At 38.2% G+C, this 21695-nt stretch overlaps 1 protein-coding gene across 1 annotated transcript; it reads left to right on the top strand.

Annotated features, from left to right (window-relative positions):
- The first annotated feature begins 12832 nt into the window (after positions 1-12832).
- On the top strand, positions 12833-16114 carry TSPYL1 (TSPY like 1). The gene has a single exon (XM_008007259.3). It carries the CDS (start codon positions 12945-12947, stop codon positions 14265-14267), a length of 1323 nt encoding a protein of 440 aa, XP_008005450.3. The 5' UTR covers positions 12833-12944; the 3' UTR covers positions 14268-16114.
- Positions 16115-21695: the final 5581 nt, after the last annotated feature.

The raw sequence follows: 21695 nt of genomic DNA, 5'->3' as shown, positions 1-21695 counted from the left end.
AATGCTGCTCCCTACATTCTTCCCACAACCCTGCATCTCCCTGAACTTGTCACCTGGTCTTTCCAAAAGAGCTGGCTTCACACACTATCTATATATTCATTTATCAATCATTTTTCAACTCTGCAGTTTTTCTGTCTTGCTACTCTTCTGAAATTGCTCTCACTAAAGACATCCATGCTGTACAGCTGCTGCCCAATTCAGAAACTTTTCTTCCCAGTCTTCAACTCACTCAATTTGACTGCTTCTCTTGAACCTTAGCTTCCTGAAGTCCATTCTTCCCTTGCATACTGAAACAACATTCTTCTGGTTCTTTCCCTACCTCTAATGGCTATTTCTCAGTTTCCTCTACTTGTGCCACTTCACCTGTTTCTTTCATGTCAGTGTTCCTCAGAGCTCTACTTTTGGCCTTCCTTTCTTCTTCCTCTGCATGTCTTCCTGGTGTTCTCGTCCATTCTGATGATGTCAACTACCACCTAAACACTAAAGATTTCCAAGTCTAACTGTAAACCCCACTCTTCTCCTGCTCTACAAATACCCAAATCTATCTGATCTACAAATACCCACCATCTCCCTAGAGTCACATGAAACTCTCCTTGTCTGTAGCTGAACTGTTGATCTCTCCCCTCTCACTATAACCCAATCTTCTTCCTGTATTCTATAACTCAATCACATTTCCACCCATCCTTGTCACCCAAACTGAACAAATCAGTCTTCCTTAACTTCTTGCCTACTTTCATATCTAGTTTTTCAATCGGTTCTACAATTTATCTGAAAAATTCTGTTGTTACTTACCACATTCCTAAAGATATCCTCATCTACCCTTGCCTGCATTTTTATAATACTTCACAACTGATATCCCAGCCTTTAATCATATAACCTTCATATCATTTTCCATATGGCAATTAATATTTTCTGACACAGTCCATGCCAATCCCCTGTTTAAAAGCCTCCATTATCCTCTAATACCCATAGGATTAACAAATATTTATATATATAATTATATTTAATATATCATAAACATATAATAATGTATAATAAAAAGCCTTTAACTATCAGATTCCATTTTACCTAACCATTACCTCCAACTAATCTCCCTGTCTTTCAGCCATTTCCCTATGCTGGCTGGACTTCCACTTGTATTTGAGTCTTTGTTCAAGGTATTTTAGTCAGCCTGGAATTTTCACCCACTCTCTCTTATTACAATTTTATTTTTCTTATTAGGACTCATCTCAAAATTATCACCTCTGAATTCTTACCCAGCTCTCTTACCAATTATAGGAATACAAATTTCCTATTCTGTGTAGCCAAAGCCCTTTGTCCACATCTCTCTTGCTGGGACAACACTCTCCTAGTATTACGATTATTGGTATCATCTGGTATTATAATTGTTTCATCTGGTATTATTTGTTTCTGTGTCTATCTTCTCCACAACACTGTGGTACCCAATGAACAAAGTCCATGTCTTTCAGTTTTTTGTATGTCATCACACAACTCTTGTGTCCTGCATATAATAAACACCAACAAATGTTTTGAATTTAGAGAGTTTGGAAAGAACAGACGAAGTGGTCTGGTCTCAGGTCTATGTCTCCAATCTTCTGTGCTACAGATGACGCTGCAGAGCACAGTGGTGGCTAGAAAATTGAGCAAACTTAGAATGGTTGCTTTGTTTACTTTTTTGCATTCATAATGAAGTTCTAGGATCAGCATTCAATCAACGATTTCACTGAGGTTGACTGGAAAAAGTTTCTCCCTTTGGGAGAGAAGTTAGCAGTTAAGAGGATTCCTTTCTGCTTTTGGAATTAGGGAAATATTTCCAATTATGAGAGACCACAAATGGGTAGATGATATACTAAGTGGGAAGGACACAGACTGTGTCTTCTCAGGATGAGTTTTAAGGAATTATTCCCAAATAGGACTTCATGTATTTCCTGATAACAAACCTTAATTTTCAATAATTGCTCCTGAGTGTAGAACAGTACAAATTAATAAAATATTTATTTGCTAGAGCTCTTATATCCTTGAATTAATTAATCAGCAAGTGAAATCTCTGAACCCCAAGTATAAGAATCTAGAAATACTGTTAATTTAGAAATATCAGCAGTAGCAGGATATATTATTTTTTAAATCTGCCCCACATTTAGTAAATGCCTCCCCTGAGGGCACTTATCTCCTAAAAACCGTATGTCCTATTTAGATTAACACATTATAATTAAAGTTTCCATGGCTGTTTAAGCTAGCCATCTGTGTGGAATCATTCAATCAATGCAGCCAATACTGCCTAAGAATCTTCCAGGTGCTAGGCACTAATGATACAGATCCAAGAAAATGAAGTTATTAGAAAATAGGTGGCAGTAACCTTTGAGTTTCCTGGTTACTGCCAAAGATTTCAAGAAATCAGAAAAGCAACATGGCATAGTAGAGAGAGCTTTGAAGCCAATAAACTGTGTTTATATCCCTACTCCATTACTTATTAGTCATGTAACTTTAGGCAAGTCACCTGATATCTCTGGGATTTCTTAATCTTCACAATAGGGTGAATACTACCTATGTCATGGAGGGGTGAGGCAATTAATATATGAAAAGCATTTAACACAGTATCTCTTACATAGTAAATAATAAATATAAGTATTTCTATTTATGATGATGAATGAATGATGATATTTTTCAAATCAGCCTTTCACATTTTTAAAACAGATGTGCATAGAATGGCTTGCTTACAAACCAAGTGAAGTTATGATATAGTCTTAGAGCCAAAGAATTCACAAGGCAGAGTTCTCAGCTAACGGATGAAGTGTTATGACAACCAAAGTATTAAGTTGGATACCGTAATATGAACTTTTCATATTGAATTAATTTGTATATGGAAAGTAGTAAATGACCTTGATGAAATTTTGTTTTAAAACAAGAGACCTGGTTTTCTTTATTTTTTATTTTTTTATTTTAATTTTTATCATGAAGGTCTAGTTGTTCTGAAGAGGTTCTTTGACCCTAGGACTATATTTCCATTGAAAAAAGAAATTCCTGGTATTTTTGTAAGATGATACATGAGCTCTGGAGTTTTAAATGAATGGCAACTAACAAAATGTTTAAAGAGTTTTAGCTGCAGATCTAAATATCATACTACCTAAAAAATACACAGAAATATTTCCTTTGTATGAAATTGCTTAATCTTAGGATACAGAGATGCTTTTACATATAACAGTCATGTTTATTAAATGGCTTTACTGTCAATTTTTGGTATAGTAACAAACAAATCACTATGATTCATAGTGACTTTTGAAAATCTATGCAAGTATTTTCATTGTTTCATGTACATTATTTTAAAATTTTCTTTTAAATTATTATACCTTGCCATTTTACCTTACTAAAAATGCAGTAGGGGTTTGTCCCACCAAGCACACATTTTATTGACTATTTACATAACTAATTTAATTACACATATTTTTCAACTAACACTTCCTGAATTTGACCCATTTAGCTTCATTCCTCTCTCTCTCAGATGCTTTTGTAACTTATTTTAAATATGTAAGTTTTATAGTGAAGGAACATAATATTTGGATTAGCCTTTTTATGTTATGTGAGCCAGTGGATAAGTACTTCTACTTATTTACTCCCAATTATAAACACACAAAATTTTTGCTCAAAAAATGCTGCTAGCATGAATTTCAAAAGGCATTTTTTCCCCTTCAGACTCTTATAAAGTGTGTGCCTGCTACCTCTGTGGTATGGCATTTTAGGTCCAGCAACTACACCTTTTTCCACCACTTGAAGATACTTTATGTCTAGAATAATGTTGTCCAACAAACTTTTTGCCATGATGAAATGTTGTATGAGATCCAGTATAGCAGCCACTAGCCAGACGCTGCTAATAAGTACTTGAAATGTAATTAGTGTGACTGATAAACTGAATTTTTTACTTTACTTAATTTTAATTAATTTAAATCAAAATAGACATATATGGCTAGTGGCTATACTATTGGACAGAACTGAATTTTTTACTTTACTTAATTTTAATTAATTTAAATCAAAATAGACATATATGGCTAGTGGCTATAGTATTGGACAGAACTGAATTTTTTACTTTACTTAATTTTAATTAATTTAAATCAAAATAGACATATATGGCTAGTGGCTATACTATTGGACAGAACTGAATTTTTTACTTTACTTAATTTTAATTAATTTAAACCAAAATAGACATATATGGCTAGTGGCTATAGTATTGGACAGTACAGGTCTTGAATGCATGTTGAAATAGTTGGAGCAGTGGACAAATGTGGTTACTATGTCCTCACGCCCCACTTCTTTGTCAAGCTATTCAATGCTCACCCATAGCAGAATATACGTCAAGGCTCATTTCTACCACTGACCACTCTAATCCACAGGGATTATATTCTTCTCTGAAATTCTACATAGTTAGCTGTGTACAGGAAATTGAAAATTTAGTGCCAGATTATACCTTGCACAATAGTCTAACTTTAATATGCCTAAGTTTTAGCATAACATAAAAAATACTACCATCTTCTGTTCATTGAAAGCTTATAGTACTAAACACTTTATATACATCTTATTTCATTGTCATAATAGGCTTGTGAAATATGTATTATAATCTCCATTTTTACCTATGAGGACATTGTGGCTCAGAAAGATGAAGTGACTAGCTCCAGTCAAACAGCTAGTGAGTAGGAGAGCTGGACCTTGAAATCAGATTCATGACTGGGTAGCGACCTTGTAGGCAGGCTCCTATGAGATACGTAAACACAATTTGAGTATTGGAGCCATCATAATAAACCTAAACCTGTCTGAGAAAAATACATTGTAACAATTACAACTTAGTGGGAATAAAAGTTTGTGATTCAATTTAAATAAAAAAGTATTTAATTTATAGTGAAAGATCATTCCATAGTTCTTCCATCACAGACTAGATACATCACTTTCTTAAAGACCAGTTGCTCCCTCTAGTGAGCATCTATAGGAATGACATGCCTAGCATGTATTTAAAAGTGACAATCTCAGCAGGAGCTGTACCATCCTTAAGGATCTCTTGGAAGTTTGTAGATGCGAATTTTAGTAATCACAAAAAATGAGAGTTTCTACTTTTATTAGGTGGGGTCATGGATGCTAGATATCATACTATCCAAGGGAAGTCTCCCTCAACAAAAAATGTCCTCCTTCCCAGAGGGAAAACCTATTTATATTTATCTGAGCCTGGAATTTAACATCATTTTACATATAACCACTAAATATGTTTACACTGATTTAATGTGCAATAAGCTTTCCAGGAAGGAAATTATGGTATTTCATCTAATTTGAGACATCAATTGTGAAACATAGTATTATTTAAGTATCACCAAGAAAGGAAGACAAGGAGAAAAACACTGCCAATTAAACTGTGACATGATGCATTCTTATACATAATTATTTTATGTTTTTAAAAAGAACTCTTTTAGGCTTAGTTAGACAGAAATAAAATATCATACTTGGAAATATATGGAAGGAAAGAGAAAAGCAAAATAAACTGTTAAGGTATTCTTAAAACTTCTTCATATTCAGAAAATTTACTGAAAGTTTGGCTCAGAGTTGTCAAATTCCATATTTTTTTCCAAACAATACTATCCTCTCTGCTATCAAGTGTTTTAATGATGCAATATTTCCTAAAACAGTGCTCAACTCTTCTGTCTAGAAGAGTTTTCATTCAAGCCACAAATTATGTAAGTTTTGATGTGGGTACTCTTTTGAGTCTTCCAAGGAGATTAATGGAAAGTTTTAAGACAACAAACAGCACATATTCTTTCTTCAGATGGTCTTTAGTTTGTCCAGAAATGAAATTGGTAACAATAACCGGGTTCACACATGCTCAGGCAGTGATGATGGCAATGATGTAATGACTGACACATGGCTGACTGTGCTTGTAAGACACATTCTGATTTAAGAAATGTGAAATGTATTTCCTATAATGGAAGAAATACATTAACATGTACCAAGGGGAGCTTTTCCCTTTTCTTTTACAGAACTTAACGAAGACTGGGTCACCATTTCAGAAAACCTCATCACCAAGGTATTTGAATCACAAGTAGAACATACCCATACTCCATCCATGGTGATTATATCAATGAGTATAACTTTCTAATGACTTTGCTATTTCTTACAGTGTAGGCAATATTAATGTCCTTACATATCAAAATAGGCACTATTATAAATTGCTTTTATTTCTCTTTTATGATGTCATTATATTGATGTTTTTCTATTTACATGTGTAGGCGGGTTATATTATCTATAAATTTCATTTCAGGAAAGTAAAGACTCTTTTAGAAGATATCTGTTACAAAAAGATGGCATTCAGTCAGATAGAGTTAAGAAAATACTGAATTTGGGGATCATCAATAACTGCCTCTCCTCTGAAAATAAAGAAAATATTTGGGTACTTTCCTTACAAATATTATATTAATATGCTTGTGGATAGGGGAAAGAGGGAAGAGAGAAGAAAATTGTGTATCAATTTAACATCGAGGATCGTTACTCATTTTAAGAAAGTGAGTTCACCTTCCATTCACAATTGCTTCAAAGAGAATAAAATACCTAGGAATCCAACTTACAAAGGATGTGAAGGACCTCTTCAAGGAGAACTCCAAACCACTGCTCAATGAAATAAAAGAGGACACAAACAAATGGAAGAACATTCCATGCTCATGGATAGGAAGAATCAATATTGTGAAAACGGCCATACTGCCCAAGGTAATTTATAGATTCAATGCCATCCCCATCAAGGTACCAATGACTTTCTTCACAGAATTGGAAAAAACTACTCTAAACTTCATATGGAACCAAAAAAGAGCCCGCATTGCCAAGAAAATCCTAAGCCAAAAGAACAAAGCTCGAGGCATCACGCTACCTGACTTCAAACTATACTACAAGGCTACAGTAACCAAAACAGCATGGTACTGGTACCAAAACAGAGATATACACCAATGGAACAGAACAGGGCCCTCAGAAATAATACCAATCATCTTCAACCATCTGATCTTTAACAAGCCTGACAAAAACAAGAAATGGGGAAAGGATACCCTATTTAATAAATGGTGCTGGGAAAACTGGCTAGCCATATGTAGAAAGCTGAAACTAGATCCCTTCCTTACAACTTATACAAAAATTAATTCAAGATGGATTAAAGACTGAAATGTTAGACCTAAAACTATAAAAACCCTAGAAGAAAACCTAGGCAGTATCATTCAGGACTTAGGCATGGGCAAGGACTTCCTCACTAAAACACCAAAAGCAATGGCCACAAAAGCCAAAATTGACAAATGGGATCTAATTAAACTAAAGAGCTTCTGCACAGCAAAATAAACCACCATCAGAGTGAACAGGCAACCTATGGAATGGGAGAAAATTTTTACAATCTGCCCATCTGACAATGGGCTAATATTCAGAATCTACAAAGAACTTAAACAAATTTACAAGAAAAAATCAAACAACCCCATCAAAAAGTGGGTGAGGGATATGAACAGACACTTCTCAAAAGAAGACATTTATGCAGCCAACAGACACATGAGAAAATGCTCATCATCACTGGCCATCAGATAAATGCAAATCAAAACCACAATGAGATACCATCTCACACCAGTTAGAATGGCGATCATTAAAAAGTCAGGAAACAACAGGTGCTGGAGAGGATGTGGAGAAATAGAAACACTTTTACACTGTTGGTGGGACTGTAAACAAGTTCACCTATTGTGGAAGACAGTGTGGCGATTCCTCAAGGATCTAGAGCTAGAAGGACCATTTGACCCAGACATCCCATTACTGGGTATATACCCAAAGGATTATAAATCATGTTGCTATAAAGACACATGCACACATATGTTTATTGCATCACTATTCACAATAGCAAAGACTTGGAACCAATCCAAATGTCCATCAATAATAGACTGGATTAAGAAAATGTGGCACATATACATCATGGAATACTATGCAGTCATAAAGAAGGATGAGTTCATGTCCTTTGTAGGGACATGGATGAAGCTGGAAACCATCATTTTCAGCAAACTATCACAAGGACAGAAAACCAAACACCGCATATTCTCACTCATAGGTGGGAATTGAACAATAAGAACACTTGGACACAGGGCATGCAACATCACACACCAGGGCCTGTCGTGGGGTCAGGGGGAGGGGTAGGGATAGAATTAGGAGATACACTTAATGTAAATGACAAGTAAATGAGTTAACAGGTGCAGCACACCAACATGACACATGTATACATATGTAACAAACCTGCACATTGAGCACATGTACCCTAGAACTTAAAGTATAATAATAATTTTTTAAAAAGTGAGTTCACACTTGTTCAGAGAGTACAGGCTTTTGAGACAAACTTTCTGGGTTCGAATCATGGATCTATTACTTTCTGTATCATTTTGGCCAAGTGACAGTCTCTCTTTGCCTCGGTTTCCTACTGAGTAAAATGAAGGTCATAAATGCATTACCTCATGGTGTCCTTATGACAACTAAAAGATGTGACATACTGGATGTTGTTTATAAAAGTGGCTGGTACATCAGGAGCAGTAAATAAGTGAAAGCTATCATTAATTATAATGGTAAAACCTACCTTTCTGCAAAACAAAAATGTCTGAACTTCTGCTAAACTCCTTGCTACCCGAGAAATCATTCCCAAAGAATCTATGATTCCTTGATATTATGGAGAAAAACCTCAGGGCTTTTTGCAGATGTTTTCCCATAGAACCGTATTAGAAAAGATTCAACTATCTTTGGGGGTGTGAAGTTTTTTGTCAATTGCCACAGAAATGCTCTGTCATGGGCCAATTTATCCTATATTTTAAAGTGCAAAAAGGTGATATATGAGGCATAGTCAAAATATATTTCCTCTGCAAATAAAATATAATGCTGGTACAGATACACTATTAGTTTTTGTAAGATAATTTAAGGTTTATTTTATTTAAATCAACAAATATTGTTAAGAATCTACCCAAATCTATCTGGGCGCGGTGGCTCATGCCTGTAATTCCAGCACTTTGGGAGGCTGAGGCAGGCGGATCACCTGAGGTCAGAAATTCGAGACCAGCCTGACCAACATGGTGAAACCTCGTCTCTACTAAAAATATAAAAATTAGCTGTGCGTGGTGGCCAGCATCTGTAGTGCCAGCTACATGGGAAGCTGAGGCAGGAGCATTGCTTGAAACTGGGAGGTGGATGTTGCAGTGAGGCAAGATCGTGCCACTGCACTCCAGCCTGGGCGACAGAGCGAGACTCCATCTCAAAAAAAAAAAAAAAAAAAAAAAAAATCTACCCAAATCTGAGCCCCATGCTATGATGAGTAAAGGCAAAAGAAGCTGCAACTGTGCTCTCATCCCATGAGATGATGCTGGAATGCTGGGATGATGAGACTGACACATATGAATCAACTAGTCACTAAGAGGAAAAGCATAATTAAGTGCTAAATTGCATGTGCAGCTCATAAAAAGAGTTGCAGGAATTCAGGTGAGGAAGATTAAGCAGCCATAGGGTACTTAGGAAAGAGGCACCCAGGAGAAGGGAGAATTTACCAGTTACTGTATGTATGGCTTGTTAGTTAGCCTCTCAGTGTTACTGTTTCCTCTTTTATGAAATTTGACAATTTAATGCACGTAAAATGCCTAGCACATTCTAAAGTAAGACAGGTTTTTGGTAAGCCTTAGAGAATGTGTAATATCTACCTAGAAAGAGAATTCTCAGATAGCAGGATAACCTGTGTCATGTAAAAGAAACAGATATCCTTTTTAAGCCTTTTAGATACAAAAAAGTAAACAAAAAATCCACAAGTAATAGTCCTACTATAATAAGTACAATATTCTGTGTTGAATAGCAACCACAGCTTTGCCTGTATGGCAGAATAACTCCCTGAGCACGTGAGCCTTGGTGCATGTTGACATTCCTAGAGAGTTCCTCCTTCTAAGCAAAGATTCTTTCTTTAAAAAAATAGGATATAAAGTATGCGTATTTGCTTTTCCCTCTAAAATCGTTGCCCTTTACTGACCCTTCTCCTGAGCACTTGTCCAAAAGCAATCGTAACCTGAGCTTTCCATTACCTACAAGGAATAGTTTTAATCATAATCACTTCTCTAATGTGGTTTTCTTCTAGTATATAGAGAACATGAGATATATTACTTCTAATTTTATCTCACGTTCTCTGTATATTCAAATATTCCTTATCACAGCTTTACAAATGTTCTGACAAGGAGAAGGAAGAGTTCCTTTAAAGAGTCTCAAAGCTATTTGGGGGAAATTACATTCAGCAGAGTCCTGATTATACTTACATGATCCTAATTAGAGTTTTCCTAGCATTATTGGTAAGAGTGTTAATTACACTAATTACATAATGGCTTCTTTGACAAAGTCATATACATTCTAGGATTGGTACAAGCCTGACACTCTTTTCTGCTTAAAAAACTAGAAGGCTTATTGGAATAATAAAAGTTTCCACTTTAGGCCGAATGAAATTATACCAGTTCAATATAGAAGATGATTTCACGGCAATTAGAAACAGGCTTTGTGAAAAGTTCCATTATTACTTTTTATTTATACCAAAAGTAATTCCAGCCATGCATAACAGGCTCCATCGTTTGTAGAGAAGAAAGCATTCTATATTTCTTTAGACAGAAAAGAAGTAAGGCCTGAAATGATTACCTTGACTTTTCCAGAAAGGAGAGAAGAATTGGAAATACAGTATTGGTAGTCCGAGGTTTTGATATGTAAACTCACCTAAATATACTGGTCTTTTCAGAGTTTGTTTGTCACACAGTGTGACCACAGAAACTTAAATTATTTGTAAAATAAAATTGTTTTCTCTGTGTTTTTCCTATCCTTTTAGAGCCTTTGAAGCATATATAGAAATTTATTCTCCTGAGTAAGAATCTATTACTATATACAGTAGAGCAGCTCTCTGTTTTGCCAGTGGCAGATAGGAAGGAGAGCAGGTGACAACCCATATGCCTCTTCTCTTCTGCAAGCAGCAAGTTGTAAGCAAGAGAAACTGTTTTCTGCTCATTTGCTCCTTTATTTAACATTTTAATAATCTATGGGATATTGTGCAAGGTAGTGTGCTAGGCACTTGATAAACAGAGGGAAACAAAACCATGATCTTGTCCTCTTGCAGTTTACAGTCTCCTCAGATATCGTTTGTGGTATGTTTAGGCTTTAATTTTGTCTCTGTGTATTGCCTAGGTGTATTTCTGGTCTTGATACTGAAAGACAGATTCAAGCTGTAATACATCACAGCTGTTGGGCAGAAACTCATGTGAAGCAATGAGCAAGGTAGAAGGGGCAAATTAGAAACAATTTGAGGCACCCATAGATGCAACCAAACCTTAATCCAAAGTGTATTCATTTAATATTGCTTCTGTAACAAATTATCACAAATTTAATAGCTTAAAATACACAAATTTATTATCTTATAGTGCTGGAGGTTAGAGGTAATAACCTCAAGGTGTTGGCATTCCTTTGGAGGCTGTAGGATAGAATCTATTTCCTTACCTTTCAAGCTTCTAGAGGCTGCCTTTATTCCTATGATCCTGGCTCCTTCTTCCATCTTCAAAGCCTGCAACATAGCGATTTCCCTTTCCTCCCTCCCCCTCCTATTCTCCACCATTCTTTCCCTCTCTCTGTGCTTTCGTCCTCTCATCTTCTCTAACCCTCCTGCCTCCTTCTTATAAGAAATGTAATTCCATAGGGCCCATCTGTATAATCCAGAATCATCTTCTCATCTCCAAACCTTTAACTTAATCATATCTGCAAAGTCCCTTTAGCCACATAACTAAGACTGGTACATCTCTGAGGGCCATCAGCTTACTACCACACGCAGCAAATTAAGTAGAAAATAAGGTTTGCCTCTTTTACGCCTTGAGTCAACCAGCTGCATGTTGCCCTTTGCAAGTTTGTTTTCTACCTCAAGGCCATCTTTGTTGTCCATTTTAACTAGCCTTTCCTCACAAAATGGTGGTATGTGGCTCCCCCTACTGATATTTCTCTGAGGCCTTGTAACTCTCTAAGATAGCACCAGTTTAACTCACAAGTCAAAAAACTGGAACACTTCAACCAGAGACATTAACACTCCCCTCTAATGAACTCTTAGCTGATTGCTAAAGACAGATGCTTCATTAGAGCCAAACATTCCTATCTTACATAACTAAATATGATAACAAATTAAGTTCATGGGGCTGGAAATAGTTATTATTTCCTCTTTCTTGCAGTGAGGAGGCATGAAACAACATTTAGCAAACTGATCCTGGCTTAATTCCTACAGATATTATGCAGCACAAACTCTTACTTGATGCAGATCATACATAAAAAATTAGCAATGAATAATAAGCATCGCTTTAGTGGTAAGGAAGCTGAGTAGCTTTTTTTCCCCCCAGTAATCGTAGAGGCTAGACTTGACATTTTTATGTCACTTTTACTAAGAAGGGGGGAAACATTAGTTACTCCACGTAACTAGGAGCAAAATACTTCTTTTTAAGATTAATAGCCTCAAAAAAGTGAAGACCAGAAAAACATTTGTTTTCAGACACTGGAGAGCAGGCACTATTACGGCTGTGATTTTACAACCGCTCCTACATGCTGGGGGCAGTCTCCAGATGCATCTCAAGGTGGGTCGTCAGTGCTTTCAGACTCAGCACAATCTACATTTATTTACGTAGTTAAAATTACTGTTGCTATGGGTAAATTACAGAAGTAAAGCTCAGAGAATCCGGTTGGCTGGCAGGGAGCGGCGGAACCAATCCCGGGCTCAGCAAGTTCTCGCGATACCGTGAGATCTGCATCCCTGACGACACCGCCGCGGAGATGTTAGTGAGACTGGCGGGTGGGCGGTGCGAGCGGCGGTTAGCTCCGAGCTCGGCTTCTCTGAGGAAAACGGGCGTTCACCTGCGGTTGGTCCGACTGTTACCAACATGAGCGGCGTGGATGGGGTCAAGAGGACCCCTCCCCTCCAAACCCACAGCATTATTATTTCTGACCACGTCCCGAGCGACCCGGACGCACACCAGTGCCTGAAGCTCCGCGACCAAAGCGAGGCGACACAGGTGATGGCGGAGCCGGGTGAGGGAGGCTCGGAGACCATCGCGCTCCCGCCTCCACAGCCTTCAGAGGAGGGGGGCGTACCTCAGGATCCCGCGGGCCGTGGCAGTACTCCCCAGATCCGAGTTATTGGGGGTCGCGGTCATGTGGCGATCAAAGCCGGGCAGGAAGAGGGCCAGCCTCCCGCTGAGGGCCTGGCAGCCGCTTCTGTGGTGGTGGCAGTGGACCGCAGCTTGAAAAAGGGCGTTCAGGGTGGAGAGAAGGCCCTAGAAATCTGTGGCGCCGAGAGATCCGCGTCTGAGCTGCCGGCGGGGGCGGGGGCCGAGAACGACACTGAGGAGGTGAAGACGGGAAAGTGCGCCACTGTCTCAGCAGCCGTGGCTGAGGGGGAGAGCGCTGAGGTGGTGGTGAAGGAAGGCCTGGCGGAGAAGGAGGTAGTGGAGGAGCAGATGGAGGTAGACGAGCAGCTGCCGGAAGGTGAAGAAATAGAAGTGGCGGAGGAAGATAGAGTGGAGGAGGAGGCGAGGGAGGAGGAAGGGCCCTGGCCTCTGCATGAGGCTCTCCGCATGGACCCTCTGGAGGCCATCCAGCTGGAACTGGACACTGTGAATGCTCAGGCCGACAGGGCCTTCCAACAGTTGGAGCACAAGTTTGGGCGGATGCGTCGACACTACCTGGAGCGGAGGAACTACATCATTCAGAATATCCCGGGCTTCTGGATGACAGCTTTTCGAAACCATCCCCAGTTGTCCGCCATGATTAGGGGCCAAGATGCAGAGATGTTAAGGTACATAACCAATTTAGAGGTGAAGGAACTCAGACACCCTAGAACCGGCTGCAAGTTCAAGTTCTTCTTTAGAAGAAACCCCTACTTCAGAAACAAGCTGATTGTCAAGGAATATGAGGTAAGATCCTCCGGCCGAGTGGTGTCTCTTTCTACTCCAATTATATGGCGCAGGGGGCATGAACCCCAGTCCTTCATTCGCAGAAACCAAGACCTCATCTGCAGCTTCTTCACCTGGTTTTCAGACCACAGCCTTCCAGAGTCCGACAAAATTGCTGAGATTATTAAAGAGGATCTGTGGCCAAATCCACTGCAATACTACCTGTTGCGTGAAGGAGTCCGTAGAGCCAGACGTCGCCCACTAAGGGAGCCAGTAGAGATCCCGAGGCCCTTTGGGTTCCAGTCTGGTTAACATTTGCCCTTGGGAATACTCCTGCACAAGGTCTCCTACCACCTTCTGCTGGACTTGTGCCTGGGCATCAGCAATGGGTATGTCTTCTACTGTGTTTTGTTTTTGCTGACTTTTCTGCACCCTCTTTCCTTTGGATATTCAGTTCTCTCAACCTCAAGATTGAGACGGTGGTGGGTATGCTTCTCCACTTCCATATGACCTTCATGCTGTTCTGGAATATCACATGCTACGAGGCCATCCTTCACGCTACTTGTAAGCCAAGCAAATGATACTGTAGATTGTACTGCCGTTATCTGCACTGCTTGGACGCTGTTTATTCCCAGGGCCTCTGAACTGGTTGCTATCACCTGGATTTCTACCTTTGCGAGCCTATTCCACCTACTCAGCTCTGCATCGAGAAGTAAGGGCACATGCCCTGTGGACAGTTACTGGACGTTAATGAACTGAGAGGAGAAAAGCAGTGAGCCGCTTGTTCTGTGTGATTTATGCTACTTTATTGCTCTTCCTTCACCTCTAGTCACTTTATATTGCTACCTGCCCTGCATTGGCTCCTGCCAAGGTCCCTCTCTCCCTCTTTTCCTCTGCCTTTTTTTTTTTTTTTTTTGAGACGGAGTCTTGCTCTGTCGCCCAGGTTGAAGTGCAGTGGTGCGATCTCGGCTCACTGCAACCTCCACTTTCCGGGTTCAAGCGAGTCTCCTGCCTCAGCCTCCCAAGTAGCTGGGACTACGAGTGCGCACTGCCATGCTGGGCTAATTTTTGTATTTTTAGTAGAGATGGGTGTTTCACCATGCTGGCCAGGCTGGTCTCGAATCCCTGACCTCGTGATCTGCCTGCCTCAGCCTCCCAATCCTCTCTTAAGTATTAGCTCAGAAACATTTGTAAAAGCAAGCTTTTAATTTCGTTTTGGTTCTGTCATTTTCAGAGACAAACAAGTTGTCCTGTAAAATAGAGTGCTAAAGCTCTTATGCCCCCACCCCTTTCTTTCTTCCCAACTTCCTACTTCCTAGCCCTTTTATCAGCTCCTAGAATATTTAAAGGGAGACACATCTAGATGGGATGAAAGGTGAGATCTAGTTTATAATGGGTGGAGGAACTAAAGAGATTGTGATGGGTGCCCTAAGCAGGGGAAACTGAACAAAAGGCTAGAGGCATGGGCCAGGTAAAAATTGGGCCTAGAATGAAGACTGCTGACGTTAAGAGCCTTCGAGGTAGGAGTACTTACTCCTCAATGGTAATGAATGGAGAAATTCTTTTCAGGATTGCTAAAGGAGAATTGAAGGGGTTAAAGTGTTAAATATGTTGCCTAGACAAGGGTTCTTTAAAGAAACACAACGCAAGTTTGAATGCTTGCTTGCTTGTTTTGTGACCTGATTTATGTGGAAGATTGTTACTTCATTAGGATTTAGTAAAATCTTATTTTTTTTCTGTTTCTAAACTTATTGTGAAAATTGAGCTGTGCAGACATTCTTTTGATTTCAATTGGGAACATTTGGAAGAACAATAGTCTTTACTTTCCTGTACAATATAGAGACATATGAATATTCATAACAGTTTTCAACTTGTTCTTGTTTCTGTTAAACTATATTCCTAGAAACATAGTTTGAACAACTTGGTCTTTGTTAGGCTTGTCAAATTGCCTTCATGGAAAAATAATCTACAAAAGTGTGGTTTAATTGATTGTCTTACATGATAATTTCCCCTGGTAACAACTTAGTAAGTGATGTGTCTTTTTTCCTAAATTGCTTAAATACTGTGAAATTGCTCTGACAAATTGGAAGTGTACCATTGGCATATTTGTCTTCCTTTTTATGCATGATGGTAAAATAAAAGCATGTTGTTCTGCTAGATTTCTTATTTTTCACTTTACCCATAAATGTTATGCTTGAATGAAATTGTTCATGTTAATTAAAAAGTATGGAATCATTAAAGTCCTATAATCCATTAAAGACCTTAATGGATTAAAATCATTAAAGTCCTTAAATTCATGTTAATTAAAAATTATGGAATCATTAAAGTCCTTAAATGGACGCAATAGACCTTATCCCAAAGAGAAGAAAACAGGGCATGGTATGTTTGGTACCTTCCAAGGTAGTTTGCTTTAAAATGTTAGCAGTTGCAACTGCTTACTCAATCACTTTTTTCCATATAGCTTATGCAGCACCACCTCCCCTTCAGTTGCTCAAATCCTCCATTTCTATCTCCATAAATTATATTCTCAGGTTATTCAGGCTCTTCTTTTTATTAACTTGTATGAAGGGAGTACCTATCATATGTGATGTATTCCTCATTTTCATACTTTCTCATCTGTGAAAACTTCCGTTTTTTTTCTTCAGACTTCCTCACCACTCTCTTCTATCAGATCCTTCAAGGCCTGCCCTTGGTAATTCCTCTGCCTTTTAGTCTTTATATTCCCCGTAGAGGAGATAAATGTTTCTTTATGCACTTAGTGTACTTTGCAGGGACCTCTGTTCTAGAAAATAACACATAATTATTCATTACAATGAATTCCACAAATACAGAAAAAGAGTAAGAAGATAAAGTCCATTCCCTTCATTGGGGAACTGGGGAAGGACTGATAAAGAATCGACAGAGTGATACAGTAAAATAAAATACAGAGATTATATTTTTATGTTTTTCACATGTTTACTCTTTTCCTCTCTTAGCAGTTTGGAAACTGTGAAAGTGGAGATGCAGTGTATTTTACATGGTTCACTGCATCTAGCATAATGTTTTTTTTTTTGAGATGGAGTCTCACTCTTGCCCAGGCTGGAGTGCAGTGGCAGGATCTCAGCTCACTGCAATTTCTGCCTCCCGAGTTAAAGCACTTCTCCAGCTTCAGCCTCCCGAGTAGCTGGGACGACAGGCGTGTGCCACCATGCCTTGCTAATTTTTTGTATTTTTAGTAGAGATGGGGTTTCACCACGTTAGCCAGGATGGTCTCCATCTCCTGACCTCGTGATCCGCCCGCCTCAGACTCCCAAAGTGCTGGGATTACAGGCGTGAGCCACCATGCCTGGCCCATCTAGTATAATGTTTTGCACACAGTTGTCAGCAGATAAATATTGAATGACAAAATAACTCAGATGGAGAAAAAGAACAAAATGACCTAGTGCTCAGAAAGACTTAGTGAGCAAATGGAAAAATGTCAAAAAGATTTGTAAAGTCATTCCTAAATAACAATATTTCCCCTTTTAGTCATTAGAAAAGGTCCAAACACTTTTAACATTTAATCTTTCACTTGCATTTTAACAGATCACTACTTAATTTTGGGTCACCTTTTATATACTTGGTACATTTTAAGTTGATTATACTGGAGATAGAAGGGGATTAGACTCTAGATGTGTGTTGTCCAATACCGTACCTTTAGCCACCAGTGGCTATTGAGCACTTGAAATGTGATTAGTCTGAATTGAGATCTATAAATATAAAATTCACACTGGATTTTGAAGACTTAGTATGGAAAGAAAAATGTTAAAATATCTCAATTTTTTTCATATTGATTGCATGTTGAAATATTTTTGACATTGTGTTAAAATATATTGAAAAATCCTCATTTTGCCATTGTAAATGTGGCTACTAGTAAATCTAAAATTACATAGGACAGCATGACTCTTGACTTCCTGAGGAATAACTGAAAGCATATAAAATATCTAAAAATTAAACATGTTAATACTTTCTCCTCCTGAAACTTCTTGTGACTAAGATAATGGTTATCTTGCTAAAATTCAAGGCCAATGGGTAAAAAGAAGGTGAGTAAAATTTCTTTAATGAACTGTTCTTGAGTATTTCAGATGCACTGAATATTTTGCAAATTGTACTGTGCAACACTTTCTTGATATAGGTAGGGTAGATTTGGATGCCAAATCGACACAGTTATATTGGTTTAATTTTTAGTAACATTTAAGACCCATATATTCATACTTTCTAAAGTAAAATGCTCTTTATTTTTTATTTTTTATTTTTTGAGATGGAGTTTTGCTCTTGTTGCCCAGGCTGGAGTGCAATGGCATGATCTCGGCACAAGGCGACCTTCCGGCTCACTGCAACCTCCACCTCCTGGGTTCAAGGGATTATCCTGCCTCAGCCTCCCCAGTAACTGGGATTATAGGCATGCGCCACCACGCCCGGCTAATTTTGTGTTTTTAGTAGAGATGGGGTTTCTCCATGTTGGTCAGGCTGGTCTCAAACTCCCGACCTCAGGTGATGCGCCTGCCTTGGCCTCCCAAAGTGCTGGGATTACAGGTGTGACCCACCGTACCCGACCAAATGCTCTATTTTTAGTTTACAAATGTACATGATGTTCAGAAAATATTTTCAGTTGTATTTTAACAGTTGGCTAGCAACAGAAAAGGAAAATATCTGAGTCTAGCTCTGCATTAAGTCAGTTCAATTAATGCGTACTACTTGAAGAAGCATACTTTTTGAAAATTAGTGGTCTGTAATTGTAATCTTGCAGTAGTTGTTTATTGAATACTAGCATAAGTAAGGATTGAATGGGATAATAAAGGTTGTCTTTGCCCTTGAGGAACTCAGACTCATTGAGGGGGGTACCATTCCTTGAATGTTTCCTCTTTTTCTCCAGCAAATATACACATTCAAAACATCAACAAGCAAACTCAGAGAGGACCAGCCTGCCGAGAGGAGTTGACCATCCCCCTCAGGACTGACTTCCTTTCCTTCAACATTATAATTAAAATCCTAGACTATATAGAAGTGACAGGTATGCTCTCTCTGCATTTATTATTTTGGGAGGTGTTTTACTTGGAAGCAGTACTTCCTCCATGTTAAGTGCTTTGAGCTCTGAAGGGCCATCTTAATCCATTCCCTCTGACCTCAGAGGTTGTCAAGACCTATAGAAGAGTTTCTTCCTAATGTGGATGTCTACTTTTTGGCCTCACTTTTTTTAGGATTTGTATTTAAGGTAATTTCTTTGAGAGCAAGTAAAAGGAAACGGTTTAATTAAAAAGGAAAGGATTATTCAGCTAAGCTACTAATTTTTGTGAACACCTACATGTCTTATATATGACCTGATGGACAGAGAAGGCATACTAGCTGTAAATTAGGATTAAATCCCGGTTTTATAATTACCACGTATGGCATTTGCCAAAATAAACTACTCTGAGTCTTGGTTTCCTTATCCATAATGTAGGGTTAATAAAACTTGCAGTATAAGCTAATGTTTTAGGATGCATTTGGAGACTGCATTATAAGGTTACAGAGAGGATAACAACAGAAACATTTGAGAGCTGACTTTGTGCCTGACACTGTGCTAAGAGATTTCAAGTATTAATATAATAAAGAGGTTAGACAAACAGCAAGCATCATGTCTAGCATATAATATGCAATCAATTAAAATTTCCATTTATCTTCCTCTCAGTTTTAATTTCTCATTTAATTTACTTTCAGACAAATAGTCATGTAGCTTCATGGTTCTCAAACCTGGCTGATCATTTTATATATAGCTTTGAACTTTCAAAAAATACTGATGCCCAGACTGTACTCCAAACCAGTTAAATTACAGCCTAAGGTGCAGCTGAGTTTGAGAATCATGGATTACCTTTTCTTGAACTCCTTAAGTTAGGGAATACATACTGCCTTCCTAGTTTTGTCAAATTGACTCAAATTTGCCACCTTATAAGCATCCAGCTATTGCAAAGAGCCTGGTATATCGTGGAGTTTCAGGATATCTATTTCATAGTTTTCCCCGTGGTCTTGCAGAATGGAATTAACCTGAATTCAGCAAAAGAGCTCTTTAAAACTCATAAGAGCAGGTGTCATCTTTGAAATTCCCTTGTCAGAAAAGGAAATGATTTCTTAGTGATATGCTTTACTTCTGTTGATCACTATTTGCTCTTTTAAAGTGTCCAAAGATGTTTTAATAGATAATTGGTATTTGTTGTTTTCTTTATTAAAGTATAATTTACATGTAGCACAAGAATGGCCATAGCAGTTTTATTCATAACAGCCCCAAACTAGCAACAGCCCAAATGTTCACCAACAAGCAAGTGAATGAACAAATTATGGTGTGTTCATACAATGGAACACCACTCGACAATAAAGAGGAACAACCTATTGATCATCAACATGGATGAATCCCAGAGACATGCTAAGTGAAAGATGTCAAAGGAGTATATATTATATGATTCCATGCATATGAAGTTTACTAGCATAGAAAACTTTTCTATGGTGATAGAAATCCCAGGAATGGTAGCCTCAAGGTTGAGGGGAGTAACGATAAATTTTGAGCACATTTGCAGGGGTAATAGTGCTGTATATCTTGAGTTGGGTGATAACACAGATGTATCCACTTTTCAAAACTTGACCAATTATACATTTTAAGATTTATGTATTTTAGTGTAAGTAAATTATACCTCAATAAATAGATTTTAAAATATCGTTGAGAGTTTAAAAAATGGAACTTCATTTGCCCATCTCCAGTCTTTTGGCTTCTCTTCCTCTGTGGTAAAAAGTGCTGACTCTACTTGCAAGATCTTATTTGTAAGTTCTTACTGTTGCATGATTTTATTTATAATTCTAATAATGAAATTACTTTTTAAAAACTTACTTCTCTTTCAATTCCAGGCCAAAATTGACCTTTCTCAAGATTCTCTTAGTTTACAAACTGAGGTCTGTCATCCTCTGGTCATTGAAGTGAAGTCTGCTAAGGACATGTCCTGTAAATAGGATTGACATTCCCTGGGGCCCTCTCAAGATTCTCTCTGAGCTTCCCTTTCCATTTATGACCATTTAGATGCTTACAAGATGCTTTTCTCTGACTTCTTCAGCTCCAACTGCTCCTTTCCATTACCCTAAAGCTGTGGATCACAAAGTGTTCTCCAGACCAGCAGTATATGCACCACTTGGATCTTATTAGAAATGCAGGTTTTTGAACCCCACCCATGACCTACTGAAACAGAACTCTGAAGGTGACGCCTAGAAACCAGGTTTTAACCAATGTGCCAAGTGATTCTAATGCTTGCTATCAATCATTTGGGAACCATTGCCTTAAACTCAGTTGCTGCTTCTGCTTCATCTCCTGTTGATTCAATTTCCTGAATTGTTTCCATTATAAAAACAAAGCAAAACAAGACATTTACCTATATTATTAATCACAAATAAGTTCCCTACCCTGTGGGGTCACAATTTGGGCTTTGGATATCTAATTCTGCATCAAGTACATATCTCTGTCTTCATGATCTCAACAAATTATTAGATATATCAGTAACTTCCATATATGCTCTCATTTTGTAGTTTCAGTGTCACTATTTCCATGTAATGGATAGGGAAATAGGGGCTCAGGAAAGAGAAGTGTATTATCCAAGACAAAAGTAACATGGGCTGCATTCAATTAGGGTTTCTCATTTCCAGCTAAGACACCTTGCACCATAATAAAGCAGCCTGTAACTAAATTTGCCATAAAAATATATC

This window comes from Chlorocebus sabaeus, chromosome 13 (assembly GCF_047675955.1).
Source record: "Chlorocebus sabaeus isolate Y175 chromosome 13, mChlSab1.0.hap1, whole genome shotgun sequence".
NCBI lineage: Eukaryota > Metazoa > Chordata > Mammalia > Primates > Cercopithecidae > Chlorocebus > Chlorocebus sabaeus.
Note: the sequence above shows the minus strand (reverse complement) of the source record. Positions and strands in the feature narration are given on the sequence as shown.

Bases quoted from the DNA above. Each gene is read 5' to 3' on its own strand.
- TSPYL1 (XM_008007259.3), top strand. From the start codon at position 12,945: ATGAGCGGCGTGGATGGGGTCAAGAGGACCCCTCCCCTCCAAACCCAC.